This window comes from Oncorhynchus keta, unplaced genomic scaffold (genome assembly GCF_023373465.1).
Source record: "Oncorhynchus keta strain PuntledgeMale-10-30-2019 unplaced genomic scaffold, Oket_V2 Un_contig_2998_pilon_pilon, whole genome shotgun sequence".
Taxonomy (NCBI): Eukaryota; Metazoa; Chordata; class Actinopteri; order Salmoniformes; family Salmonidae; genus Oncorhynchus; species Oncorhynchus keta.
Window position 1 is genome coordinate 233182 of NW_026286834.1, and position 22443 is coordinate 255624.

Below are 22443 nucleotides of genomic sequence, written 5' to 3' on the forward strand. Positions count from 1 at the left end.
CTGCCTGCACCCGCATGCCCGACTAGCATCACCACCCTGGATGGTTCCAACCTTGAATATGTGGACATCTATAAGTACCTAGGTGTCTGGCTAGACTGCAAACTCTCCTTCCAGACTCACATCAAACATCTCCAATCAAAAATCAAATCCAGAGTCGGCTTTCTATTCCGCAACAAAGCCTCCTTCACTCACGCTGCCAAGCTTACCCTAGTAAAATTGACTATCCTACCGATCCTCGACTTCGGCGATGTCATCTACAAAATGGCTTCCAACACTCTACTCAGCAAACTGGATGCAGTCTATCACAGTGCCATCCGTTTTGTCACTAAAGCACCTTATACCACCCACCACTGCGACTTGTATGCTCTAGTCGGCTGGCCTCACTACATATTCGTCGCCAGACCCACTGGCTCCAGGTCATTTACAAGTCCATGCTAGGTAAAGCTCCGCCTTATCTCAGTTCACTGGTCACGATGGCAACACCCATCCGTAGCACGCGCTCCAGCAGGTGTATCTCACTGATCATCCTAAAGCCAACACCTCATTTGGCCGCCTTTCGTTCCAGTACTCTGCTGCCTGTGACTGAACGAATTGCAAAAATCGCTGAAGTTGGAGACTTTTATCTCCCTCACCAACTTCAAACATCAGCTATCCGAGCAGCTAACCGATCGCTGCAGCTGTACATAGTCTATAGGTAAATAGCTCACCCTTTTTCACCTACCTCATTCCCATACTGTTTTTATACTGTTTTTATTTATTTACTTTTCTGCTCTTTGCACACCAATATCTCTACCTGTACATGCCCATCTGATCATTTATCACTCCAGTGTTAATCTGCAAAATTGTATTATTCGCCTACCTCCTCATGCCTTTTGCACACATTGTATATAGACTGCCCATTTTTTTCTACTGTGTTATTGACTTGCTAATTGTTTACTCCATGTGTAACTCTGTGTTGTCTGTTCACACTGCTATGCTTTATCTTGGCCAGGTCGCAGTTGCAAATGAGAACTTGTTCTCAACTAGCCTACCTGGTTAAATAAAGGTGAAATAAAAATAAAAATAAAAATAAAACTGTAATAGACTGTACATGGAATAAACATTGGGTTGTAGACAGACAACTGCTGGGTATGTACGACACAATCCCCCTCCAAAACTACACATGTTTGCTTAGTAGAGACCCTTCTGAGTATTTCCCACCCACTTTAGCTGAGACCAGTAGAACATTTTTTTTCTCTCTACAAGCCAATATGTTTTCATGTACAGTCTATTACAGTGTATTGCATTGAGGACTATGGGAGCTGGAGAAGGAAATTCTGCTGGGTATGTATGTCTAATAGGGTGGCGCACAATGGGCCCCTCGTCATCCGGGTTAGGGGAGGGTTTGGCCGGGGTAGACCGTCATTGTAAATTAAGAATGTGTTCTTAGCTGACTTGCCTAGTTAAATAAATGTTAAATAAAAAGAAAGTATGACACAGTCCCCCTTCAAAACTAACCGTATTTGGTTAGTAAAGACCCTACATGAATATTCTACACCAAATCGGTAGAAAAATCTCTACAGCCCAATATTCTCAACTTACCAGTGTTATTCTCAATTCAATTTTTAAATTCAAGGGCTTTATTGGCATGGGAAACATGTGTTAACATTGCCAAAGCAAGTGAGGTAGACAACATACAAAGTGAATATATATTCTTTCATTATTGGTAAAAAATAATAATTCTCAACCATATTTTGATTTGTTTCCTTAAATGATTCACCTTTCCTTTTCTTGTCGGCACAATAAAAGTAGAAGTGGCCACTGATGTAAAATTCAATATCTTTTGAATGAATTATCCATATTGCAATATTTAGAAATTTGGGCTTTTAGTTTGGAGGTTTCCTTATTAACATACGCACGTGACGTCATCGTTTTTGCTGCTGGCAGAATCGTAGCACGTTTCAGTTCGGTCTCTGATAGTATTGTTGTGCGGAAGTGAGAGACGAGCCAGCGTGTTGGTGGACCAGATAATAATTCCAATTGACTATGATTTGCCCCAATTAGTAGCAGACAAGCTGGGAAGAAACAATATCAACTAGTTAATGGCTATTGTTAACTACTATAGTTAATGTTAGTGTAACATTCTCCATTCTGTACAGGAAAAGTAGTGTTTAGCTAATAGCTAACGTTAGCTAGCTATTCTAAAGATGGCCAGGTTCATTACACCCGGTTCCATGGGGCCGTCTCGCGGCTGGACGGTGCACCGGGGGAAGAGGGGTGCTCCAGCCTTGGACACTGATACGGACTCACACGGGAGATTAAAACCCACTTCCGTGTGTGTCGGTTCATCATGGAAACTGGTACAGTACCGAGACAGAACCCCAGCCCATATTCACTATGGGTGGTCAGTCTCACCGGCCTGGGCCGGTGTGGGTGCAGAATTTTGCTCCAGACAAGTGCTAACACATCTGAGTATATCATAATTTATTAGTAGAATAAAGTGTCGAGGCTTGGCTGGCGCAGAAGCTTATACCACCCTGGCCCTTTACCACTCTGTCTCCCCACCTCGCTCTCTCCCTAGGTGTGAAGTTGGGCATGCGTTCGGTGCCCGTGGCGACAGCGTGTGTGTTGTACCACCGGTTCTTCCAGTGTGTGAGTGTGACGGTGTATGAGCCCTACCTGGTGGCTATGAGCTGCATCTACCTAGCAGGCAAGGTGGAGGAGCAGCACCTTCGCACCCGTGACATCATCAACGTGTGTCACAGGTAGGTAGGGCTGTTTTTATATATATACACTAGAGGTCGACCGATTATGATTTTTCAACGCCAATAACGATTATTGGAGGATTAAAAAAAAGCCGATACCGATTAATCAGACCATTTAAAAATTATATATATTTTTTTGTAATAATGACAATTACAACAATACTGAATGAGCACTTATTTTAACTTAATATAATACATCAATAAAATAATTTTAGCCTCAAATAAATGAAACATGTTCAGTTTGGTTTAAATAATGTAAAAACAAAGTGTTGGAGAAGTAAAAGTGCAATATGTGCCATGTAAGAAAGCTAACGTTTCAGTTCCTTTCTCAGAACATGAGAACATATGAAAGCTGGTGGTTCCTTTTAACATGAGTCTTCAATATTCCCAGGTAAGAAGTTTTAGGTTGTAGTTATTATAGGGATTATAGGACTATTTCTCTCTGTACCATTTGTATTTCATTAACCTTTGACTATTGGATGTTCTTATAGGCACTTTAGTATTGCCAGTGTAACAGTATAGCTTCCGTCCCTCTCCTCGCCGCTACCTGGGCTCACATCGACAACAGCTACCCTTGAAGCAGCATTACCCATGCAGAGCAAGGGGAACAACCACTCCAAGTCTCAGAGCGAGTGACGTTTGAAACGCTATTAGTGTGCACCCCGCTAACTAGCTAGCCATTTCACATCGGTTACACCAGCCTCATCTCGGGAGTTGATAGGTTTGAAGTCATAAGCTGCTCTATCAAATCCTAGAATTAATTATAACAGAATAACACACAGAAATACGAGCCTTTGGTCATTAATATGGTCGAATCCGGAAACTATAATTTCAAAAACTAAACGTTTATTATTTCAGTGAAATACAGAACCGTTCTGTATTTTATCAGACGGGTGGCATCCATCAGTCTAAATATTCCTGTTACATTACACAACCTTCAATGTTATGTCATAATTATGTACACTTCTGGCAAATTAATTCGCAATGAGCCAGGCAGCCCAAACTGTTGCATAAACCCTGACTCTGCGTGCAACGAACGCAAGAGAAGTGACAGTTTCACCTGGTTAATATTGCCTGCTAACCTGGATTTATTTTAGCTAAATATGCAGGTTTAAAAATATATACTTCTGTGTATTGATTTTAAGAAAGGCATTGATGTTTATGGTTAGGAACACGTTGGAGCAACGACAGTCCTTTACGTGAATGGGCACCGCATCGATTATGCAACGCAGGACACGCTAGATAAACTAGTAATATCATCAACTATCTGTAGTTATAACTAGTGATTATGATTTTTTGATTGATTGTTTTTTAATAAAATAAGTTTAATGCTGGCGAGCAACTTACCTTTGCTTCTTACTGCATTCGCGTAACAGGCAGTCTCCTCGTGAGGCAGGTGGTTAGAGCGTTGGACTAGTTAACCGCTACACTCTGACCACTAGGCTACATGCCTCCTCTACACTCTAACCACTAGGCTACCTGCCTCCTCTACACTCTAACCACTAGGCTACCTGCCTCCTCTACACTCTGACCACTAGGCTACATGCCTCCTCTACACTCTAACCACTAGGCTACATGCCGTCCCTACACTCTAACAACTAGGCTACATGCCGTCCCTACACTCTAACCACTACATGCCACCCCTACACTCTAACCACTAGGCTACCTGCCTCCTCTACACTCTAACCACTAGGCTACCTGCCTCCTCTACACTCTAACCACTAGGCTACCTGCCACCTCTACACTCTAACCACTAGGCTACCTGCCCCCCTACACTCTAACCACTAGGCTACATGCCTCCTCTACACTCTAACCACTAGGCTACATGCCTCCTCTACACTCTAACCACTAGGCTACATGCCTCCTCTACACTCTAACCACTAGGCTACATGCCGTCCCTACACTCTAACAACTAGGCTACATGCCGTCCCTACACTCTAACCACTACATGCCACCCCTACACTCTAACCACTAGGCTACCTGCCTCCTCTACACTCTAACCACTAGGCTACCTGCCTCCTCTACACTCTAACCACTAGGCTACCTGCCACCTCTACACTCTAACCACTAGGCTACCTGCCCCCTACACTCTAACCACTAGGCTACATGCCTCCTCTACACTCTAACCACTAGGCTACATGCCTCCTCTACACTCTAACCACTAGGCTACATGCCTCCTCTACACTCTAACCACTAGGCTACATGCCTCCTCTACACTCTAACCACTAGGCTACATGCCGTCCCTACACTCTAACCACTACCTGCCACCCCTACACTCTAACCACTAGGCTACATGCCTCCTCTACACTCTAACCACTAGGCTACATGCCTCCTCTACACTCTTAACCACTAGGCTACATGCCTCCTCTACACTCTAACCACTAGGCTACATGCCAGTCCCTACACTCTAACCACTACCTGCCACCCCTACACTCTAACCACTAGGCTACATGCCTCCTCTACACTCTAACCACTAGGCTACATGCCTCCTCTACACTCTAACCACTAGGCTACATGCCTCCTCTACACTCTAACCACTAGGCTACATGCCGTCCCTACACTCTAACCACTAGGCTACATGCCTCCTCTACACTCTAACCACTAGTCTACCTGCCTCCTCTACACTCTGACCACTAGGCTACATGCCTCCTCTACACTCTAACCACTAGGCTACCTGCCGCCCCTACACTCTAACCACTAGGCTACCTGCCGCCCTCCACTCTAACCACTAGGCTACCTGCCCCCTACACTCTAACCACTAGGCTACATGCCTCCTCTACACTCTAACCACTAGGCTACATGCCTCCTCTACACTCTAACCACTAGGCTACATGCCTCCTCTACACTCTAACCACTAGGCTACATGCCTCCTCTACACTCTAACCACTAGGCTACATGCCGTCCCTACACTCTAACCACTACATGCCACCCCTACACTCTAACCACTAGGCTACCTGCCTCCTCTACACTCTAACCACTAGGCTACCTGCCTCCTCTACACTCTAACCACTAGGCTACCTGCCACCTCTACACTCTAACCACTAGGCTACCTGCCCCCTACACTCTAACCACTAGGCTACATGCCTCCTCTACACTCTAACCACTAGGCTACATGCCTCCTCTACACTCTAACCACTAGGCTACCTGCCTCCTCTACACTCTAACCACTAGGCTACCTGCCTCCTCTACACTCTAACCACTAGGCTACATGCCGTCCCTACACTCTAACCACTACATGCCACCCCTACACTCTAACCACTAGGCTACATGCCTCCTCTACACTCTAACCACTAGGCTACATGCCTCCTCTACACTCTTAACCACTAGGCTACATGCCTCCTCTACACTCTAACCACTAGGCTACATGCCTCCTCTACACTCTAACCACTAGGCTACATGCCGTCCCTACACTCTAACCACTAGGCTACATGCCTCCTCTACACTCTAACCACTAGGCTACATGCCTCCTCTACACTCTAACCACTAGTCTACCTGCCTCTCTACACTCTGACCACTAGGCTACATGCCTCCTCTACACTCTAACCACTAGGCTACCTGCCGCCCTACACTCTAACCACTAGGCTACCTGCCGCCCCTCCACTCTAACCACTAGGCTACCTGCCCCCCCTACACTCTAACCACTAGGCTACATGCCTCCTCTACACTCTAACCACTAGGCTACATGCCTCCTCTACACTCTAACCACTAGGCTACATGCCTCCTCTACACTCTAACCACTAGGCTACATGCCTCCTCTACACTCTAACCACTAGGCTACCTGCCTCCTCTACACTCTAACCACCAGGCTACCTGCCGCCCTACACTCTAACCACTAGGCTACCTGCCCCCTACACTCTAACCACTAGGCTACATGCCTCCTCTACACTCTAACCACTAGGCTACATGCCTCCTCTACACTCTAACCACTAGGCTACATGCCTCCTCTACACTCTAACCACTAGGCTACATGCCGTCCCTACACTCTAACAACTAGGCTACATGCCGTCCCTACACTCTAACCACTACATGCCACCCCTACACTCTAACCACTAGGCTACCTGCCTCCTCTACACTCTAACCACTAGGCTACCTGCCTCCTCTACACTCTAACCACTAGGCTACCTGCCTCCTCTACACTCTAACCACTAGGCTACATGCCGTCCCTACACTCTAACCACTACATGCCACCCCTACACTCTAACCACTAGGCTACCTGCCTCCTCTACACTCTAACCACTAGGCTACATGCCTCCTCTACACTCTAACCACTAGGCTACATGCCGTCCCTACACTCTAACCACTACATGCCACCCCTACACTCTAACCACTAGGCTACCTGCCTCCTCTACACTCTAACCACTAGGCTACCTGCCACCTCTACACTCTAACCACTAGGCTACCTGCCCCCCTACACTCTAACCACTAGGCTACATGCCTCCTCTACACTCTAACCACTAGGCTACATGCCTCCTCTACACTCTAACCACTAGGCTACATGCCTCCTCTACACTCTAACCACTAGGCTACATGCCGTCCCTACACTCTAACCACTAGGCTACATGCCTCCTCTACACTCTAACCGCTAGGCTACATGCCTCCTCTACACTCTAACCACTAGTCTACCTGCCTCCTCTACATTCTGACCACTAGGCTACATGCCTCCTCTACACTCTAACCACTAGGCTACCTGCCGCCCCTACACTCTAACCACTAGGCTACCTGCCCCCCTACACTCTAACCACTAGGCTACCTGCCCCCCTACACTCTAACCACTAGGCTACATGCCTCCTCTACACTCTAACCACTAGGCTACATGCCTCCTCTACACTCTAACCACTAGGCTACATGCCTCCTCTACACTCTAACCACTAGGCTACATGCCTCCTCTACACTCTAACCACTAGGCTACATGCCGTCCCTACACTCTAACCACTACATGCCACCCCTACACACTAACCACTAGGCTACCTGCCTCCTCTACACTCTAACCACTAGGCTACCTACCTCCTCTACACTCTAACCACTAGGCTACCTGCCTCCTCTACACTCTAACCACTAGGCTACCTGCCACCTCTACACTCTAACCACTAGGCTACCTGCCACCTCTACACTCTAACCACTAGGCTACATGCCTCCTCTACACTCTAACCACTAGGCTACATGCCTCCTCTACACTCTAACCACTAGGCTACATGCCTCCTCTACACTCTAACCACTAGGCTACATGCCTCCTCTACACTCTAACCACTAGGCTACATGCCGTCCCTACACTCTAACCACTAGGCTACATGCCGTCCCTACACTCTAACCACTACATGCCACCCCTACACTCTAACCACTAGGCTACCTGCCTCCTCTACACTCTAACCACTAGGCTACCTGCCTCCTCTACACTCTAACCACTAGGCTACCTGCTACCTCTACACTCTAACCACTAGACTACCTGCCTCCTCTACACTCTAACCACTAGGCTACCTGCCTCCTCTACACTCTAACCACTAGGCTACCTGCCTCCTCTACACTCTAACCACTAGGCTACCTGCCTCCTCTACACTCTAACCACTAGGCTACCTGCCTCCTCTACACTCTAACCACTAGGCTACCTGCCACCTGCCACCTCTACACTCTAACCACTAGACTACCTGCCTCCTCTACACTCTAACCACTAGGCTACCTGCCTCCTCTACACTCTAACCACTAGGCTACCTGCCTCCTCTACACTCTAACCACTAGGCTACCTGCCACCTCTACACTCTAACCACTAGGCTACCTGCCACCTCTACACTCTAACCACTAGGCTACCTGCCTCCTCTACACTCTAACCACTAGGCTACCTGCCTCCTCTACACTCTAACCACTAGGCTACCTGCCACCTCTACACTCTAACCACTAGACTACCTGCCTCCTCTACACTCTAACCACTAGGCTACATGCCGTCCCTACACTCTAACCACTAGGCTACATGCCGTCCCTACACTCTAACCACTACATGCCACCCCTACACTCTAACCACTAGGCTACCTGCGTCCTCTACACTCTAACCACTAGGCTACCTGCCGCCCCTACACTCTAACCACTAGGCTACCTACCTCCTCTACACTCTAACCACTAGGCTACCTGCCGCCCCTCCACTCTAACCACTAGGCTACCTGCCGCCCCTCCACTCTAACCACTAGGCTACCTGCCTCCTCTACACTCTAACCACTAGGCTACCTACCTCCTCTACACTCTAACCACTAGGCTACCTGCCACCTCTAGACTCTAACCACTAGGCTAAATGACACCCCTCCACTCTAACCACTAGGCTACCTGCTGCCCCTCCATTCTAACCACTAGGCTACCTGCCTCCCCTCTAACCACTAGGCTACCGACCTCCTCTACACTCTAACCACTAGGCTACCTGCCACCCCTACACTCTAACCACTAGGCTACATGCCGTCCCTACACTCTAACCACTAGGCTACATGCCTCCCCTACACTCTAACCACTAGGCTACCTACCTCCTCTACACTCTAACCACTAGGCTACCGACCTCCTCTACACTCTAACCACTAGGCTACCTGCCTCCTCTACACTCTAACCACTAGGCTACCTGCCTCCTCTACACTCTAACCACTAGGCTACCTGCCTCCTCTACACTCTAACCACTAGGCTACCTGCCTCCTCTACACTCTAACCACTAGGCTACCTGCCACCTCTACACTCTAACCACTAGGCTACCTGCCACCTCTACACTCTAACCACTAGGCTACCCTGCCACCTCTACACTCTAACCACTAGGCTACATGCCTCCTCTACACTCTAACCACTAGGCTACATGCCTCCTCTACACTCTAACCACTAGGCTACATGCCTCCTCTACACTCTAACCACTAGGCTACATGCCTCCTCTACACTCTAACCACTAGACTACCTGCCTCCTCTACACTCTAACCACTAGGCTACCTGCCTCCTCTACACTCTAACCACTAGGCTACATGCCTCCTCTACACTCTAACCACTAGGCTACCCTGCCACCTCTACACTCTAACCACTATGCTACGCTGCCACCTCTACACTCTAACCACTAGGCTACCTACCTCTTCTACACTCTAACCACTAGGCTACCCTGCCACCTCTACACTCTAACCACTAGGCTACCTGCCTCCTCTACACTCTAACCACTAGGCTACCTGCCTCCTCTACACTCTAACCACTAGGCTACCTGCCACCTCTACACTCTAACCACTAGACTACCTGCCTCCTCTACACTCTAACCACTAGGCTACCTGCCTCCTCTACACTCTAACCACTAGGCTACATGCCTCCTCTACACTCTAACCACTAGGTTACCCTGCCACCTCTACACTCTAACCACTAGGCTACCTGCCTCCTCTACACTCTAACCACTAGGCTACCTGCCTCCTCTACACTCTAACCACTAGGCTACCTGCCACCTCTACACTCTAACCACTAGACTACCTGCCTCCTCTACACTCTAACCACTAGGCTACCTGCCGCCCCTACACTCTAACCACTAGGCTACATGCCGTCCCTACACTCTAACCACTACATGCCACCCCTACACTCTAACCACTAGGCTACCTGCGTCCTCTACACTCTAACCACTAGGCTACATGCCGTCCCTACACTCTAACCACTAGGCTACATGCCGTCCCTACACTCTAACCACTACATGCCGCCCCTACACTCTAACCACTAGGCTACCTGCCGCCCCTACACTCTAACCACTAGACTACCTGCCTCCCTACACTCTAACCACTAGTCTACCTACCTCCTCTACACTCTAACCACTAGGCTACCTGCCGCCCCTACACTCTAACCACTAGACTACCTGCCTCCCCTCCCCCCCTCTAACCACTAGACTACCCTGCCGCCTCTACACTCTAACCACTAGGCTACCTGCCACCTCTACACTCTAACCACTAGGCTACCTGCCGCCCCTCCACTCTAACCACTAGGCTACCTGCCGCCCTCCACTCTAACCACTAGGCTACCTGCCTCCTCTACACTCTAACCACTAGGCTACCTACCTCCTCTACACTCTAACCACTAGGCTACCTGCCTCCTCTACACTCTAACCACTAGGCTACCTGCCTCCTCTACACTCTAACCACTAGGCTACATGACACCTCTAGACTCTAACCACTAGGCTACATGACACCCCTCCACTCTAACCACTAGGCTACCTGCCTCCTCTACACTCTAACCACTAGGCTACCTGCCTCCTCCACACTCTAACCACTAGGCTACCTGCCACCTCTAGACTCTAACCACTAGGCTAAATGACACCCCTCCACTCTAACCACTAGGCTACCTGCTGCCCCTCCATTCTAACCACTAGGCTACCTGCCTCCCCTCTAACCACTAGGCTACCGACCTCCTCTACACTCTAACCACTAGGCTACCTGCCACCCCTACACTCTAACCACTAGGCTACATGCCGTCCCTACACTCTAACCACTAGGCTACATGCCTCCCCTACACTCTAACCACTAGGCTACCTACCTCCTCTACACTCTAACCACTAGGCTACCTGCCTCCCCTCTAACCACTAGGCTACCGACCTCCTCTACACTCTAACCACTAGGCTACCTGCCACCCCTACACTCTAACCACTAGGCTACATGCCGTCCCTACACTCTAACCACTAGGCTACATGTCTCCCCTACACTCTAACCACTAGGCTACCTACCTCCCTCTACACTCTAACCACTAGGCTACCTGCCTCCTCTACACTCTAACCACTAGGCTACCTGCCTCCTCTACACTCTAACCACTAGGCTACCTGCCTCCTCTACACTCTAACCACTAGGCTACCTACCTCCTCTACACTCTAACCACTAGGCTACCTGCCACCTCTAGACTCTAACCACTAGGCTACATGACACCCCTCCACTCTAACCACTAGGCTACCTGCTGCCCCTCCATTCTAACCACTAGGCTACCTGCCTCCTCGACACTCTAACCACTAGGCTACCTGCGTCCTCTACACTCTAACCACTAGGCTACCTGCCTCCTCTACACTCTAACCACTAGGCTACCTGCCTCCTCTACACTCTCACCACTAGGCTACCTGCCTCCTCTACACTCTAACCACTAGGCTACCTGCCTCCTCTACACTCTAACCACTAGGCTACCTGCCTCCTCTACACTCTAACCACTAGGCTACCTGCCCTCTACACTCTAACCACTAGGCTACCTGCCTCCTCTACACTCTAACCACTAGGCTACCTGCCTCCTCTACACTCTCACCACTAGGCTACCTGCCTCCTCTACACTCTAACCACTAGGCTACCTGCCTCCTCTACACTCTAACCACTAGGCTACCTGCCTCCTCTACACTCTAACCACTAGGCTACCTGCCTCCTCTACACTCTAACCACTAGGCTACCTGCCTCCTCTACACTCTAACCACTAGGCTACCTACCTCCTCTACACTCTAACCACTAGGCTACCTGCCTCCTCTACACTCTAACCACTAGGCTACCTGCCTCCTCTACACTCTAACCACTAGGCTACCTGCCGCCCTACACACTAACCACTAGGCTACCTGCCTCCTCTACACTCTAACCACTAGACTACCTGCCTCCTCTACACTCTAACCACTAGGCTACCTACCGCCCCTACACTCTAACCACTAGTCTACATGCCACCTCTACACTCTAACCACTAGGCTACCTGCCACCTCTACACTCTAACCACTAGGCTACCTGCCACCTCTAGACTCTAACCACTAGGCTACATGACACCCCTCCACTCTAACCACTAGGCTACCTGCTGCCCCTCCATTCTAACCACTAGGCTACCTGCCTCCTCTAACCACTAGGCTACCGACCTCCTCTACACTCTAACCACTAGGCTACCTGCCACCCCTACACTCTAACCACTAGGCTACATGCCGTCCCTACACTCTAACTACTAGGCTACATGCCTCCCCTACACTCTAACCACTAGGCTACCTACCTCCTCTACACTCTAACCACTAGGCTACATGCCTCCCCTACACTCTAACCACTAGGCTACCTACCTCCTCTACACTCTAACCACTAGGCTACCTGCCACCTCTACACTCTAACCACTAGACTACCTGCCTCCTCTACACTCTAACCACTAGGCTACCTGCCGCCCCTACACTCTAACCACTAGGCTACATGCCGTCCCTACACTCTAACCACTAGGCTACCTGCCTCCTCTACACTCTAACCACTAGACTACCTGCCTCCTCTACACTCTAACCACTAGGCTACCTACCGCCCCTACACTCTAACCACTAGTCTACATGCCACCTCTACACTCTAACCACTAGGCTACCTGCCACCTCTACACTCTAACCACTAGGCTACATGCCTCCTCTACACTCTAACCACTAGGCTACATGCCGTCCCTACACTCTAACCACTAGGCTACCTGCCTCCTCTACACTCTAACCACTAGGCTACCTGCCGCCCCTACACTCTAACCACTAGGCTACATGCCTCCTCTACACTCTAACCACTAGGCTACCTGCCGCCCCTACACTCTAACCACTAGGCTACATGCCTCCTCTACACTCTAACCACTAGGCTACATGCCTCCTCTACACTCTAACCACTAGGCTACATGCCTCCTCTACACTCTAACCACTAGGCTACATGCCGCCCCTACACTCTAACCACTAGGCTACATGCCGTCCCTACACTCTAACCACTAGGCTACCTGCCTCCTCTCCACTCTAACCACTAGGCTACCTGCCTCCTCTACACTCTAACCACTAGGCTACCTGCCTCCTCTACACTCTAACCACTAGACTACCTGCCTCCTCTACACTCTAACCACTAGGCTACCTGCCTCCTCTACACTCTAACCACTAGACTACCTGCCTCCTCTACACTCTAACCACTAGGCTACCTGCCACCTCTACACTCTAACCACTAGTCTACATGCCACCCCAAGATGCATATGCCGATGATTTATAATCTCCCTCTCTCCCTTCCTGTCCTCTCTCCTTATCCATCCTCTCCCCACCCCTCTCTCTCTCTCCCTCCAGGTATTTCCACAGTAGTAGTGAACCTCTGAACTGTGACGGTGAGTTCTGGGACCTCAGGGACAGTGTGGTGCAGTGTGAACTCCTGGTCCTCAGACAACTCAACTTCCACGTCTCCTTCCAGCACCCACACAAGGTCTGTACTGACCCCTAACTCCTGAACTCTAACCCCTGACTCCTAACCTCTAACCCAGAGATAGGCAACTGGTGACCCATCTTTTTGTAGGCCAACAGATCAATTCCTCACTTCCCAAAAAAATAATACAGAGATAGTAATACTTTCTTAGGAACTCAGCCTCAACTTCCTGTTGATGGTTAGAATAGTAGAATAAACAAGGAACTCAGTCTCAACTTCCTGTTGATGGTTAGAATAGTAGAATACTCAAGGAACTCAGCCTCAACTTCCTGTTGATGGTTAGAATAGTATAATACTCAAGGAACTCAGCCTCAACTTCCTGTTGATGGTTAGAATAGTATAATACTCAAGGAACTCAGTCTCAACTTCCTGTTGATGGTTAGAATAGTAGAATACTCAAGGAACTCAGTCTCAACTTCCTGTTGATGGTTAGAATAGTAGAATAAACAAGGAACTCAGTCTCAACTTCCTGTTGATGGTTAGAATAGTAGAATAAACAAGGAACTCAGCCTCAACTTCCTGTTGATGGTTAGAATAGTAGAATACTCAAGGAACTCAGCCTCAACTTCCTGTTGATGGTTAGAATAGTAGAATACTCAAGGAACTCAGCCTCAACTTCCTGTTGATGGTTAGAATAGTAGAATACTCAAGGAACTCAGCCTCAACTTCCTGTTGATGGTTAAAATAGTAGAATACTGGAATGTATTCAGACCCTTTAACTTTTTCCACATTTTGTTTTGTTACAGCCTTATTCTAAAGTTGATTAGATTAATGAGGGGGAAAAACAATCTACACACAATACCCCATAATGACATCACAATACCCCATAATGACATCACAATACCCCATAATGACATCACAATACCCCATAATGACATCACAGTACCCCATAATGACATCACAATACCCCATAATGACATCACAGTACCCCATAATGACATCACAATACCCCATAATGACAAAAGCAAAAACAGATTTTTAGACCCTTTAACGCAGTACTTTGTTGAAGCACATTTGACAGCGATTACAGCCTCAAGTCTTCTTGGGTATGACGCTACAAACATGCACACCTGTATTTGGGGAGTTTCTCCCATTGTTCTCTGCAGATCCTAATGTAAAACTGTGATTATTGTTTCATAATGAAACCGACTTCCAAAGCACTATGCGCTCAGCACTATTTGTGTCAGTCACTGAAAACAAAACATTTTTAGATTTAGTCTAGCGGTTAGCTGTCTTTTGTGTCGAATTACCGTCTGAGTAGAATTCATGAAATTTGTTATAAAATTGCAAACTCCTGTCTCCACCCTACTGCAAAATGTGTAGAATTGCACAACACAATTTGACTTAGGGACCCAAAAGGCTAGGGCTAGCTCTGACTGTATGACTTAGGGCCCCAAAAGGCTAGGGCTGGCTCTGACTGCATGACTTAGGGCCCCAAAAGGCTAGGGCTGGCTCTGACTGTATGACTTAGGGCCCCAAAAGGCTAGGGCTGGCTCTGACTGTATGACTTAGGGCCCCAAAAGGCTAGGGCTAGCTCTGACTGCATGACTTAGGGCCCCAAAAGGCTAGGGCTGGCTCTGACTGTATGACTTAGGGCCCCAAAAGGCTAGGGCTAGCTCTGACTGCATGACTTAGGGCCCCAAAAGGCTAGGGCTGGCTCTGACTGTATGACTTAGGGCCCCAAAAGGCTAGGGCTAGCTCTGACTGTATGACTTAGGGCCCCAAAAGGCTAGGGCTAGCTCTGACTGCATGACTTAGGGCCCCAAAAGGCTAGGGCTGGCTCTGACTGTATGACTTAGGGCCCCAAAAGGCTAGGGCTAGCTCTGACTGCATGACTTAGGGCCCCAAAAGGCTAGGGCTAGCTCTGACTGTATGACTTAGGGCCGGCTCTGACTGCATGACTTAGGGACCCAAAAGGCTAGGGCTGGCTCTGACTGCATGACTTAGGGCCCCAAAAGGCTAGGGCTGGCTCTGACTGCATGACTTAGGGCCCCAAAAGGCTAGGGCTAGCTCTGACTGCATGACTTAGGGCCCCAAAAGGCTAGGGGCTAGCTCTGACTGCATGACTTAGGGCCCCCAAAAGGCTAGGGCTGGCTCTGACTGCATGACTTAGGGCCCCAAAAGGCTAGGGCTGGCTCTGACTGCATGACTTAGGGCCCCAAAAGGCTAGGGCTGGCTCTGACTGCATGACTTAGGGCCCCAAAAGGCTAGGGCTAGCTCTGACTGCATGACTTAGGGCCCCAAAAGGCTAGGGCTAGCTCTGACTGCATGACTTAGGGCCCCAAAAGGCTAGGGCTGGCTCTGACTGCATGACTTAGGGCCCCAAAAGGCTAGGGCTGGCTCTGACTGCATGACTTAGGGCCCCAAAAGGCTAGGGCTGGCTCTGACTGCATGACTTAGGGCCCCAAAAGGCTAGGGCTGGCTCTGACTGTATGTGTGGGTATGGATGTGGGTATGCAGTCCCACAAGCCACTGCTGCACTTCATGAGTTCAGATTTTCCGCAACCCCTGACCCCTCTAACCTCTGACCCCTCTAACCCCTCTAACCTCTGCCCCCCTAATCCCTGACCCCTCTAACCCCGTGGACAGTCCAGTCATACCTGCTCTGTGTTTCTAACGTCTTTTGTGTGTGTGTGTGTGTGTGTGTGTGTGTGTGTGTGTGTGTGTGTGTGTGTGTGTGTGTGTGTGTGTGTGTGTGTGTGTAGTATCTCCTCCACTACCTCCTGTCGGTGAAGTCGTTAGTGAATCGTCACGCCTGGTCCAGAACTCCCGTCGCCGAGACCACCTGGGCGTTGCTTAGAGACTGTTACCATGGCACCATGTGTGTGCGCCACGCCCCCCAACACATCGCCATAGCAACGCTGTACCTGGCACTACTCAGCTACGGGGTGGAGGTTCCTGTCGGAGAGAGAGAGTGGTGGCAGGTAGGGGGGATGTGTTGTGAGGAGAGAGAGAGGTGGGGGGGGGTGATAGTATTGTGGAGTGTGTGCATAGGGCTGTTACTGTTACCGTATTACTGCCACAACGCCGAGTCCTGTTCAGACAGGTGCATGATAATGGCCCATTCTAAACCAGGCTGGTGCATGATAACGGCCCATTCTAAACCAGACAGGTGCATGATAATGGCCCATTCTAAACCAGACAGGTGCATGATAATGGCCCATTCTAAACCAGACAGGTGCATGATAACGGCCCATTCTAAACCAGACAGGTGCATGATAATGGCCCATTCTAAACCAGACAGGTGCATGATAATGGCCCATTCTAAACCAGACAGGTGCATGATAACGGCCCATTCTAAACCAGACAGGTGCATGATAACGGCCCATTCTAAACCAGACAGGTGCATGATAATGGCCCATTCTAAACCAGGCTGGTGCATGATAATGGCCCATTCTAAACCAGACAGGTGCATGATAATGGCCCATTCTAAACCAGACAGGTGCATGATAATGGCCCATTCTAAACCAGACAGGTGCATGATAATGGCCCATTCTAAACCAGACAGGTGCATGATAACGGCCCATTCTAAACCAGACAGGTGCAATTAATTAAACATTTTCCTCAATCTAAAGAATAATGACAAAGTGAATGTATTTTTAGCAATGTTTGCAAATGTATAAAAAAGTAAAAACAGATACCTTCAGGCCCTTTGCTACAAGACTCGATATTGAGCTCAGGTGCATCCTGTTTCCATTGATCGTCCTTGATGTTTCTACAAGTTGATTGGAGTCCACCTGTGGTAAATTCAAATGATTGGACATGATTTGGAAAGGCACACACCTGTCACTATGAGGTCCCACAGTTGACAGTACTTCAGAGCAAAAACCAAAGCCTTGGGGTCGAAGGAATTGTCCGTAGAGCTCCAAGTCAGGATTGTGTTGAGGCACAGATCTGGGGAAGGGTACCAAAACATTTCTGCAGCATTGAAGGTCCCCAAGAACACAGTGGCCTCCGTCATTCTTAAATGGGAGAAGTTTGGAACCACCAAGACTTCCTAGAGCTGGCCACCCGGCTAAACTGAGCAGTCGGTGGAGAAGAGACTTGGTCAAGGAGGTGAACAAGAACCCGATGGTCACACTGACAGAGCTCCAGAGGTCCTCTGTGGAGATGGGAGAACCTTCCAGAAGGACAACCATCTCTGCAGCACTCCACCAATCAGACCTTTATGGTAGAGTGGCCAGACGGTAAAAGACACATGACAACCCGTTTGGAGTTTGCCATAAGGCACCTAAAGGATTCTCAGACCATGAGAAACTAAATTCTCTGGTCTGAGGAAATCAAGATTGAATGGGGATGAGTGCTGTCCTGTAAAATGCTTTCAAGTTTTAGGAGGATGAGTTTTGAGTGAAGGGGATGAGTACTGTCCTGTAAAATGCTTTCAAGTTTTAGGAGGATGAGTTTTGAGTGAAGGGGATGAGTGCTGTCCTGTAAAAGTTTTAGGAGGATGAGTTTTGAGTGAAGGGGATGAGTACTGTCCTGTAAAATGCTTTCAAGTTTTAGGAGGATGAGTTCTGAGTGAAGGGGATGAGTACTGTCCTGTAAAATGCTTTCAAGTTTTAGGAGGATGAGTTTTGAGTGAAGGGGATGAGTGCTGTCCTGTAAAATGCTTTCAAGTTTTAGGAGGATGAGTTCTGAGTGAAGGGGATGAGTACTGTCCTGTAAAATGCTTTCAAGTTTTAGGAGGATGAGTTCTGAGTGAATGGGATGAGTACTGTCCTGTGAAATGCTTTCAAGTTTTAGGAGGATGAGTTCTGAGTGAATGGGATGAGTACTGTCCTGTAAAATGCTTTCAAGTTTTAGGAGGATGAGTTTTGAGTGAAGGGGATGAGTGCTGTCCTGTAAAATGCTTTCAAGTTTTAGGAGGATGAGTTCTGAGTGAATGGGATGAGTACTGTCCTGTAAAATGCTTTCAAGTTTTAGGAGGATGAGTTCTGAGTGAAGGGGATGAGTGCTGTCCTGTGAAAGTTTTAGGAGGATGAGTTTTGAGTGAAGGGGATGAGTATTGTCCTGTAAAAGTTTTAGGAGGATGAGTTCTGAGTGAAGGGGATGAGTACTGTCCTGTAAAATGCTTTCAAGTTTTAGGAGGATGAGTTCTGAGTGAAGGGGATGAGTGCTGTCCTGTAAAATGCTTTCAAGTTTTAGGAGGATGAGTTCTGAGTGAAGGGGATGAGTATTGTCCTGTAAAAGTTTTAGGAGGATGAGTTTTGTGAACAGGTTGGTGGCAGATTCTTGATCTATACCAATGATCCTTCCTGCCGTCTTAATCACGCTCTGGATCTTGACTTTGGTAACTTGATCGAACATCTCTGGAGAGACCTGAAAATAGCTGTGCAGCGACGCTCCCCTTCCAACCTGACAGAGATTGAGAGGATCTGCAGAGAAGAATGGGAGAAACTCACCAAATACAAGCTTGTAGCGTCATACCCAAGAAGACATGAGGCTGTAATCGCTGCCAAAGGGGCTTCAACAAAGTACTGAGTTAAAGGGTCTGAATACTTATGTAAATGTGATATTTAAGGTTATTTTATTTATACATTTGCAAAAATTAAAAACATGTTTTGCTTTGTTATTGTGTGTAGATTGATGAAGAAAAAAAACTATTTAATCAATTTTAGTATAAGTCTGTAACGTAACAAAATGTGGAAAAGGGGAAGGGGTCTGAATACTTTCAGAATTCACTGTATATGTAACAGTATAACTTTAGACCGTCCCCTCGCCCCGACCTGGGCGCGAACCAGGGACCCTCTGCACACATCAACAACAGTCACTCACGAAGCATCGTTACCCATCGCTCCACAAAAGCCGCGGCCCTTGCAGAGCAAGGGGGAACCACTACTTCAAGGTCTCAGAGCGAGTGACGTCACCGATTGAAACGCTACCAGCGCGCACCACCGCTAACTAGCTAGCCATTTTGCATCGGCTACATAAAGACCATATTAAATTAAGAATGAGAGACTGATGAAGTGTGTACAGCCTGCACAAGAAACAGCAGAGCTCATGCTTTTCATGTAACTTTTTCAAATCATCCTTAGTTGCATGATGCAGCCTTAGAATGCATTAAAAATCTAAACATATAGCCCAACGTTTATCACAACTAAAAGTTGCATTAGTAACTCTAAATTAATCATATAGGAGGACCAGTTTCAATATCAGATATCTAACTGCTCAACTGCATGTGCCCACTCCCTCTGAAATCGTTTGGAGAAAATATCCTTAATTTTATTTCTTTGTTCAATTGTATTCTTCATACTATAAAATAATGCCACGGAATTCTAAGCAAATCTAAGCCTTCTAAATGAACTAGCAGGCATATGGCACAGCCAGGTCAGGACCTAACATAAGGACAACTCAAGAGTATGCTATTCTGAAAATAGACTACATTTTCTTCATATCATGTTTCTCGAGAGCTGTCATTAATAAACTAATGGTGCAGGCTATATTACATGGATTTATTAGGCCCTTTAAAATGTTCCCAAGGAAAACATCAGCAGCTTGTGGAGGCCTGGAGAAGATAAACCATGTTTATGTTAATTAACGGTCAATTACAGCGAGACAGCCAGTTATTTTCATGACAATCACCGGCTGACAACATGTAATGACCGCCACAGCCCTTATGTGTAACCGTGTGTGTGTGTGTGTGTGTGTGTGTGTGTGTGTGTGTGTGTGTGTGTGTGTGTGTGTGTGTGTGTGTGTGTGTGTGTGTGTGTGTGTGTGTGTGTGTGTGTGAGATAGTATGGGTGGGTGTGTGTGTAAGCATGTGTGTGTGTGTAAGCGTGTGTGTGTGTGTGTGTGTGTGTGTATAACCGTGTGTGTGTGTAAGCGTGTGTGTAAAAGCGTGTGATAGTATGGGTGTGTGTGTGTGTGTAAGTGTGTGATAGTATGGGGGTGTGTGTGTGTGTGTGTGTATTGAGCCCTTCTCTCTGTGTCTCCAGGTGCTGTGTGAAGACATCACTAAGGAACACATTGATGCCATCATCTCTGACCTGCTACACCTCTACGACATGGAGGCCAAATGTACCTGAGGGAGGGGGTGTGTGTGTGTGTGTGTGTGTGTGTGTGTGTGTGTGTGTGTGTGTGTGTGTGTGTGTGTGTGTGTCTGTACTCTGAAGAACTGAGCTGTTTATCAACATTTCATCTTTTTGATAATAGATGTTAATACATAACTGGTTTAGTTAGGAGCTCACCAGGTTGTCTAAGGTTGTCCCTTTGACACTCTATGATGTTGCATCGAAATAAAACAGAAACCATAAGAAGCTCTCTCCTGTCCTCTCTTTCTCTCCCCGTCTATCTCTATCTATCTTTATTCTCTTTTTATTATGATTAACGAGAAGTTTAACGATTCTCTCCATTGATAAACTATAAGGTTTGAAGAGTGGTACTGGGAAGAGAGGAAGAGTGGTACTGGGAAGAGAGGAAGAGTGGTACTGGGAAGAGAGGTACTGGAAAGAGAGGAAGAGTGGTACTGGGAAGAGTGGTACTGGGAAGAGAGGAAGAGTGGTACTGGGAAGAGAGGTACTGGAAAGAGAGGAAGAGTGGTACTGGGAAGAGTGGTACTGGGAAGAGAGGAAGAGTGGTACTGGGAAGAGAGGAAGAGTGGTACTGGGAAGAGAGGTACTGGAAAGAGAGGAAGAGTGGTACTGGAAAGAGAGGAAGAGTGGTACTGGGAAGAGAGGTACTGGGAAGAGAGGAAGAGTGGTACTGGGAAGAAGAAGAGGTACTGGGAAGAGTGGTACTGGAAAGAGAGGAAGAGTGGTACTGGGAAGAGTGGTACTGGAAAGAGAGGAAGAGTGGTACTGGGAAGAGAGGAAGAGTGGTACTGGGAAGAGAGGTACTGGGAAGAGTGGTACTGGAAAGAGAGGAAGAGTGGTACTGGGAAGAGAGGTACTGGGAAGAGTGGTACTGAAAGAGAGGAAGAGTGGTACTGAGGAAGAGTGGTACTGGAAAGAGAGGAAGAGTGGTACTGGGAAGAGAGGAAGAGTGGTACTGGGAAGAGAGGTACTGGAAAGAGAGGAAGAGTGGTACTGGAAAGAGAGGAAGAGTGGTACTGGGAAGAGAGGTACTGGAAAGAGAGGAAGAGTGGTACTGGGAAGAGAGGAAGAGTGGTACTGGGAAGAGAGGAAGAGTGGTACTGGGAAGAGAGGAAGAGTGGTACTGGGAAGAGAGGAAGAGTGGTACTGGGAAGAGAGGTACTGGAAAGAGAGGAAGAGTGGTACTGGAAAGAGAGGAAGAGTGGTACTGGGAAGAGAGGTACTGGGAAGAGTGGTACTGGAAAGAGAGGAAGAGTGGTACTGGGAAGAGTGGTACTGGAAAAGAGAGGAAGAGTGGTACTGGGAAGAGTGGTACTGGAAAGAGAGGAAGAGTGGTACTGGGAAGAGAGGAAGAGTGGTACTGGAGAAGAGAGGTACTGGAAAGAGAGGAAGAGTGGTACTGGAAAGAGAGGAAGAGTGGTACTGGGAAGAGAGGTACTGGAAAGAGAGGAAGAGTGGTACTGGAAAGAGAGGAAGAGTGGTACTGGGAAGAGAGGTACTGGGAAG

The 22443-nt window shown here is 48.1% G+C and overlaps 1 protein-coding gene and 2 long non-coding RNA genes across 7 annotated transcripts; 2 read left to right on the plus strand and 1 right to left on the minus strand.

Moving 5' to 3' along the window:
* Positions 1-1939: 1939 nt before the first annotated feature.
* Positions 1940-21166, plus strand: ccnq (cyclin Q). Its single transcript, XM_052507576.1, has 5 exons — positions 1940-2339; positions 2561-2744; positions 13774-13906; positions 16612-16830; positions 20842-21166. Exons 1-5 carry the CDS (start codon positions 2330-2332, stop codon positions 20929-20931), a joined length of 636 nt encoding a protein of 211 aa, XP_052363536.1. The 5' UTR covers positions 1940-2329; the 3' UTR covers positions 20932-21166.
* Positions 7060-12268, minus strand: LOC127923528 (uncharacterized). Of its 4 annotated transcripts, none has more exons than XR_008114615.1 (5): positions 11947-12268; positions 11725-11852; positions 8766-9432; positions 7464-8219; positions 7060-7144 (listed from the first exon to the last, which is right to left on the minus strand). It is a non-coding gene; the product is annotated as an uncharacterized LOC127923528 (long non-coding RNA). The 4 variants fall into 4 exon arrangements; XR_008114616.1 differs by lacking the exon at positions 7060-7144 and having other exon boundaries at positions 7389-8219; positions 8766-8961; positions 9277-9432; XR_008114614.1 differs by lacking the exon at positions 7060-7144 and having other exon boundaries at positions 7389-8219; positions 8766-9244; positions 9277-9432.
* LOC127923529 (uncharacterized) lies at positions 16872-17855 on the plus strand. Of its 2 annotated transcripts, none has more exons than XR_008114619.1 (3): positions 16872-16952; positions 17085-17249; positions 17316-17855. It is a non-coding gene; the product is annotated as an uncharacterized LOC127923529 (long non-coding RNA). The 2 variants fall into 2 exon arrangements; XR_008114618.1 differs by having other exon boundaries at positions 17085-17183.
* Positions 21167-22443: the final 1277 nt, after the last annotated feature.

Bases quoted from the DNA above. Each gene is read 5' to 3' on its own strand.
- ccnq (XM_052507576.1), top strand. The intron at 2,745-13,773 runs GTAGGTAGGGCT...CTCTCCCTCCAG, and splicing joins ATCATCAACGTGTGTCACAG to GTATTTCCACAGTAGTAGTG. The intron at 16,831-20,841 runs GTAGGGGGGATG...CTGTGTCTCCAG, and splicing joins GAGAGAGAGAGTGGTGGCAG to GTGCTGTGTGAAGACATCAC.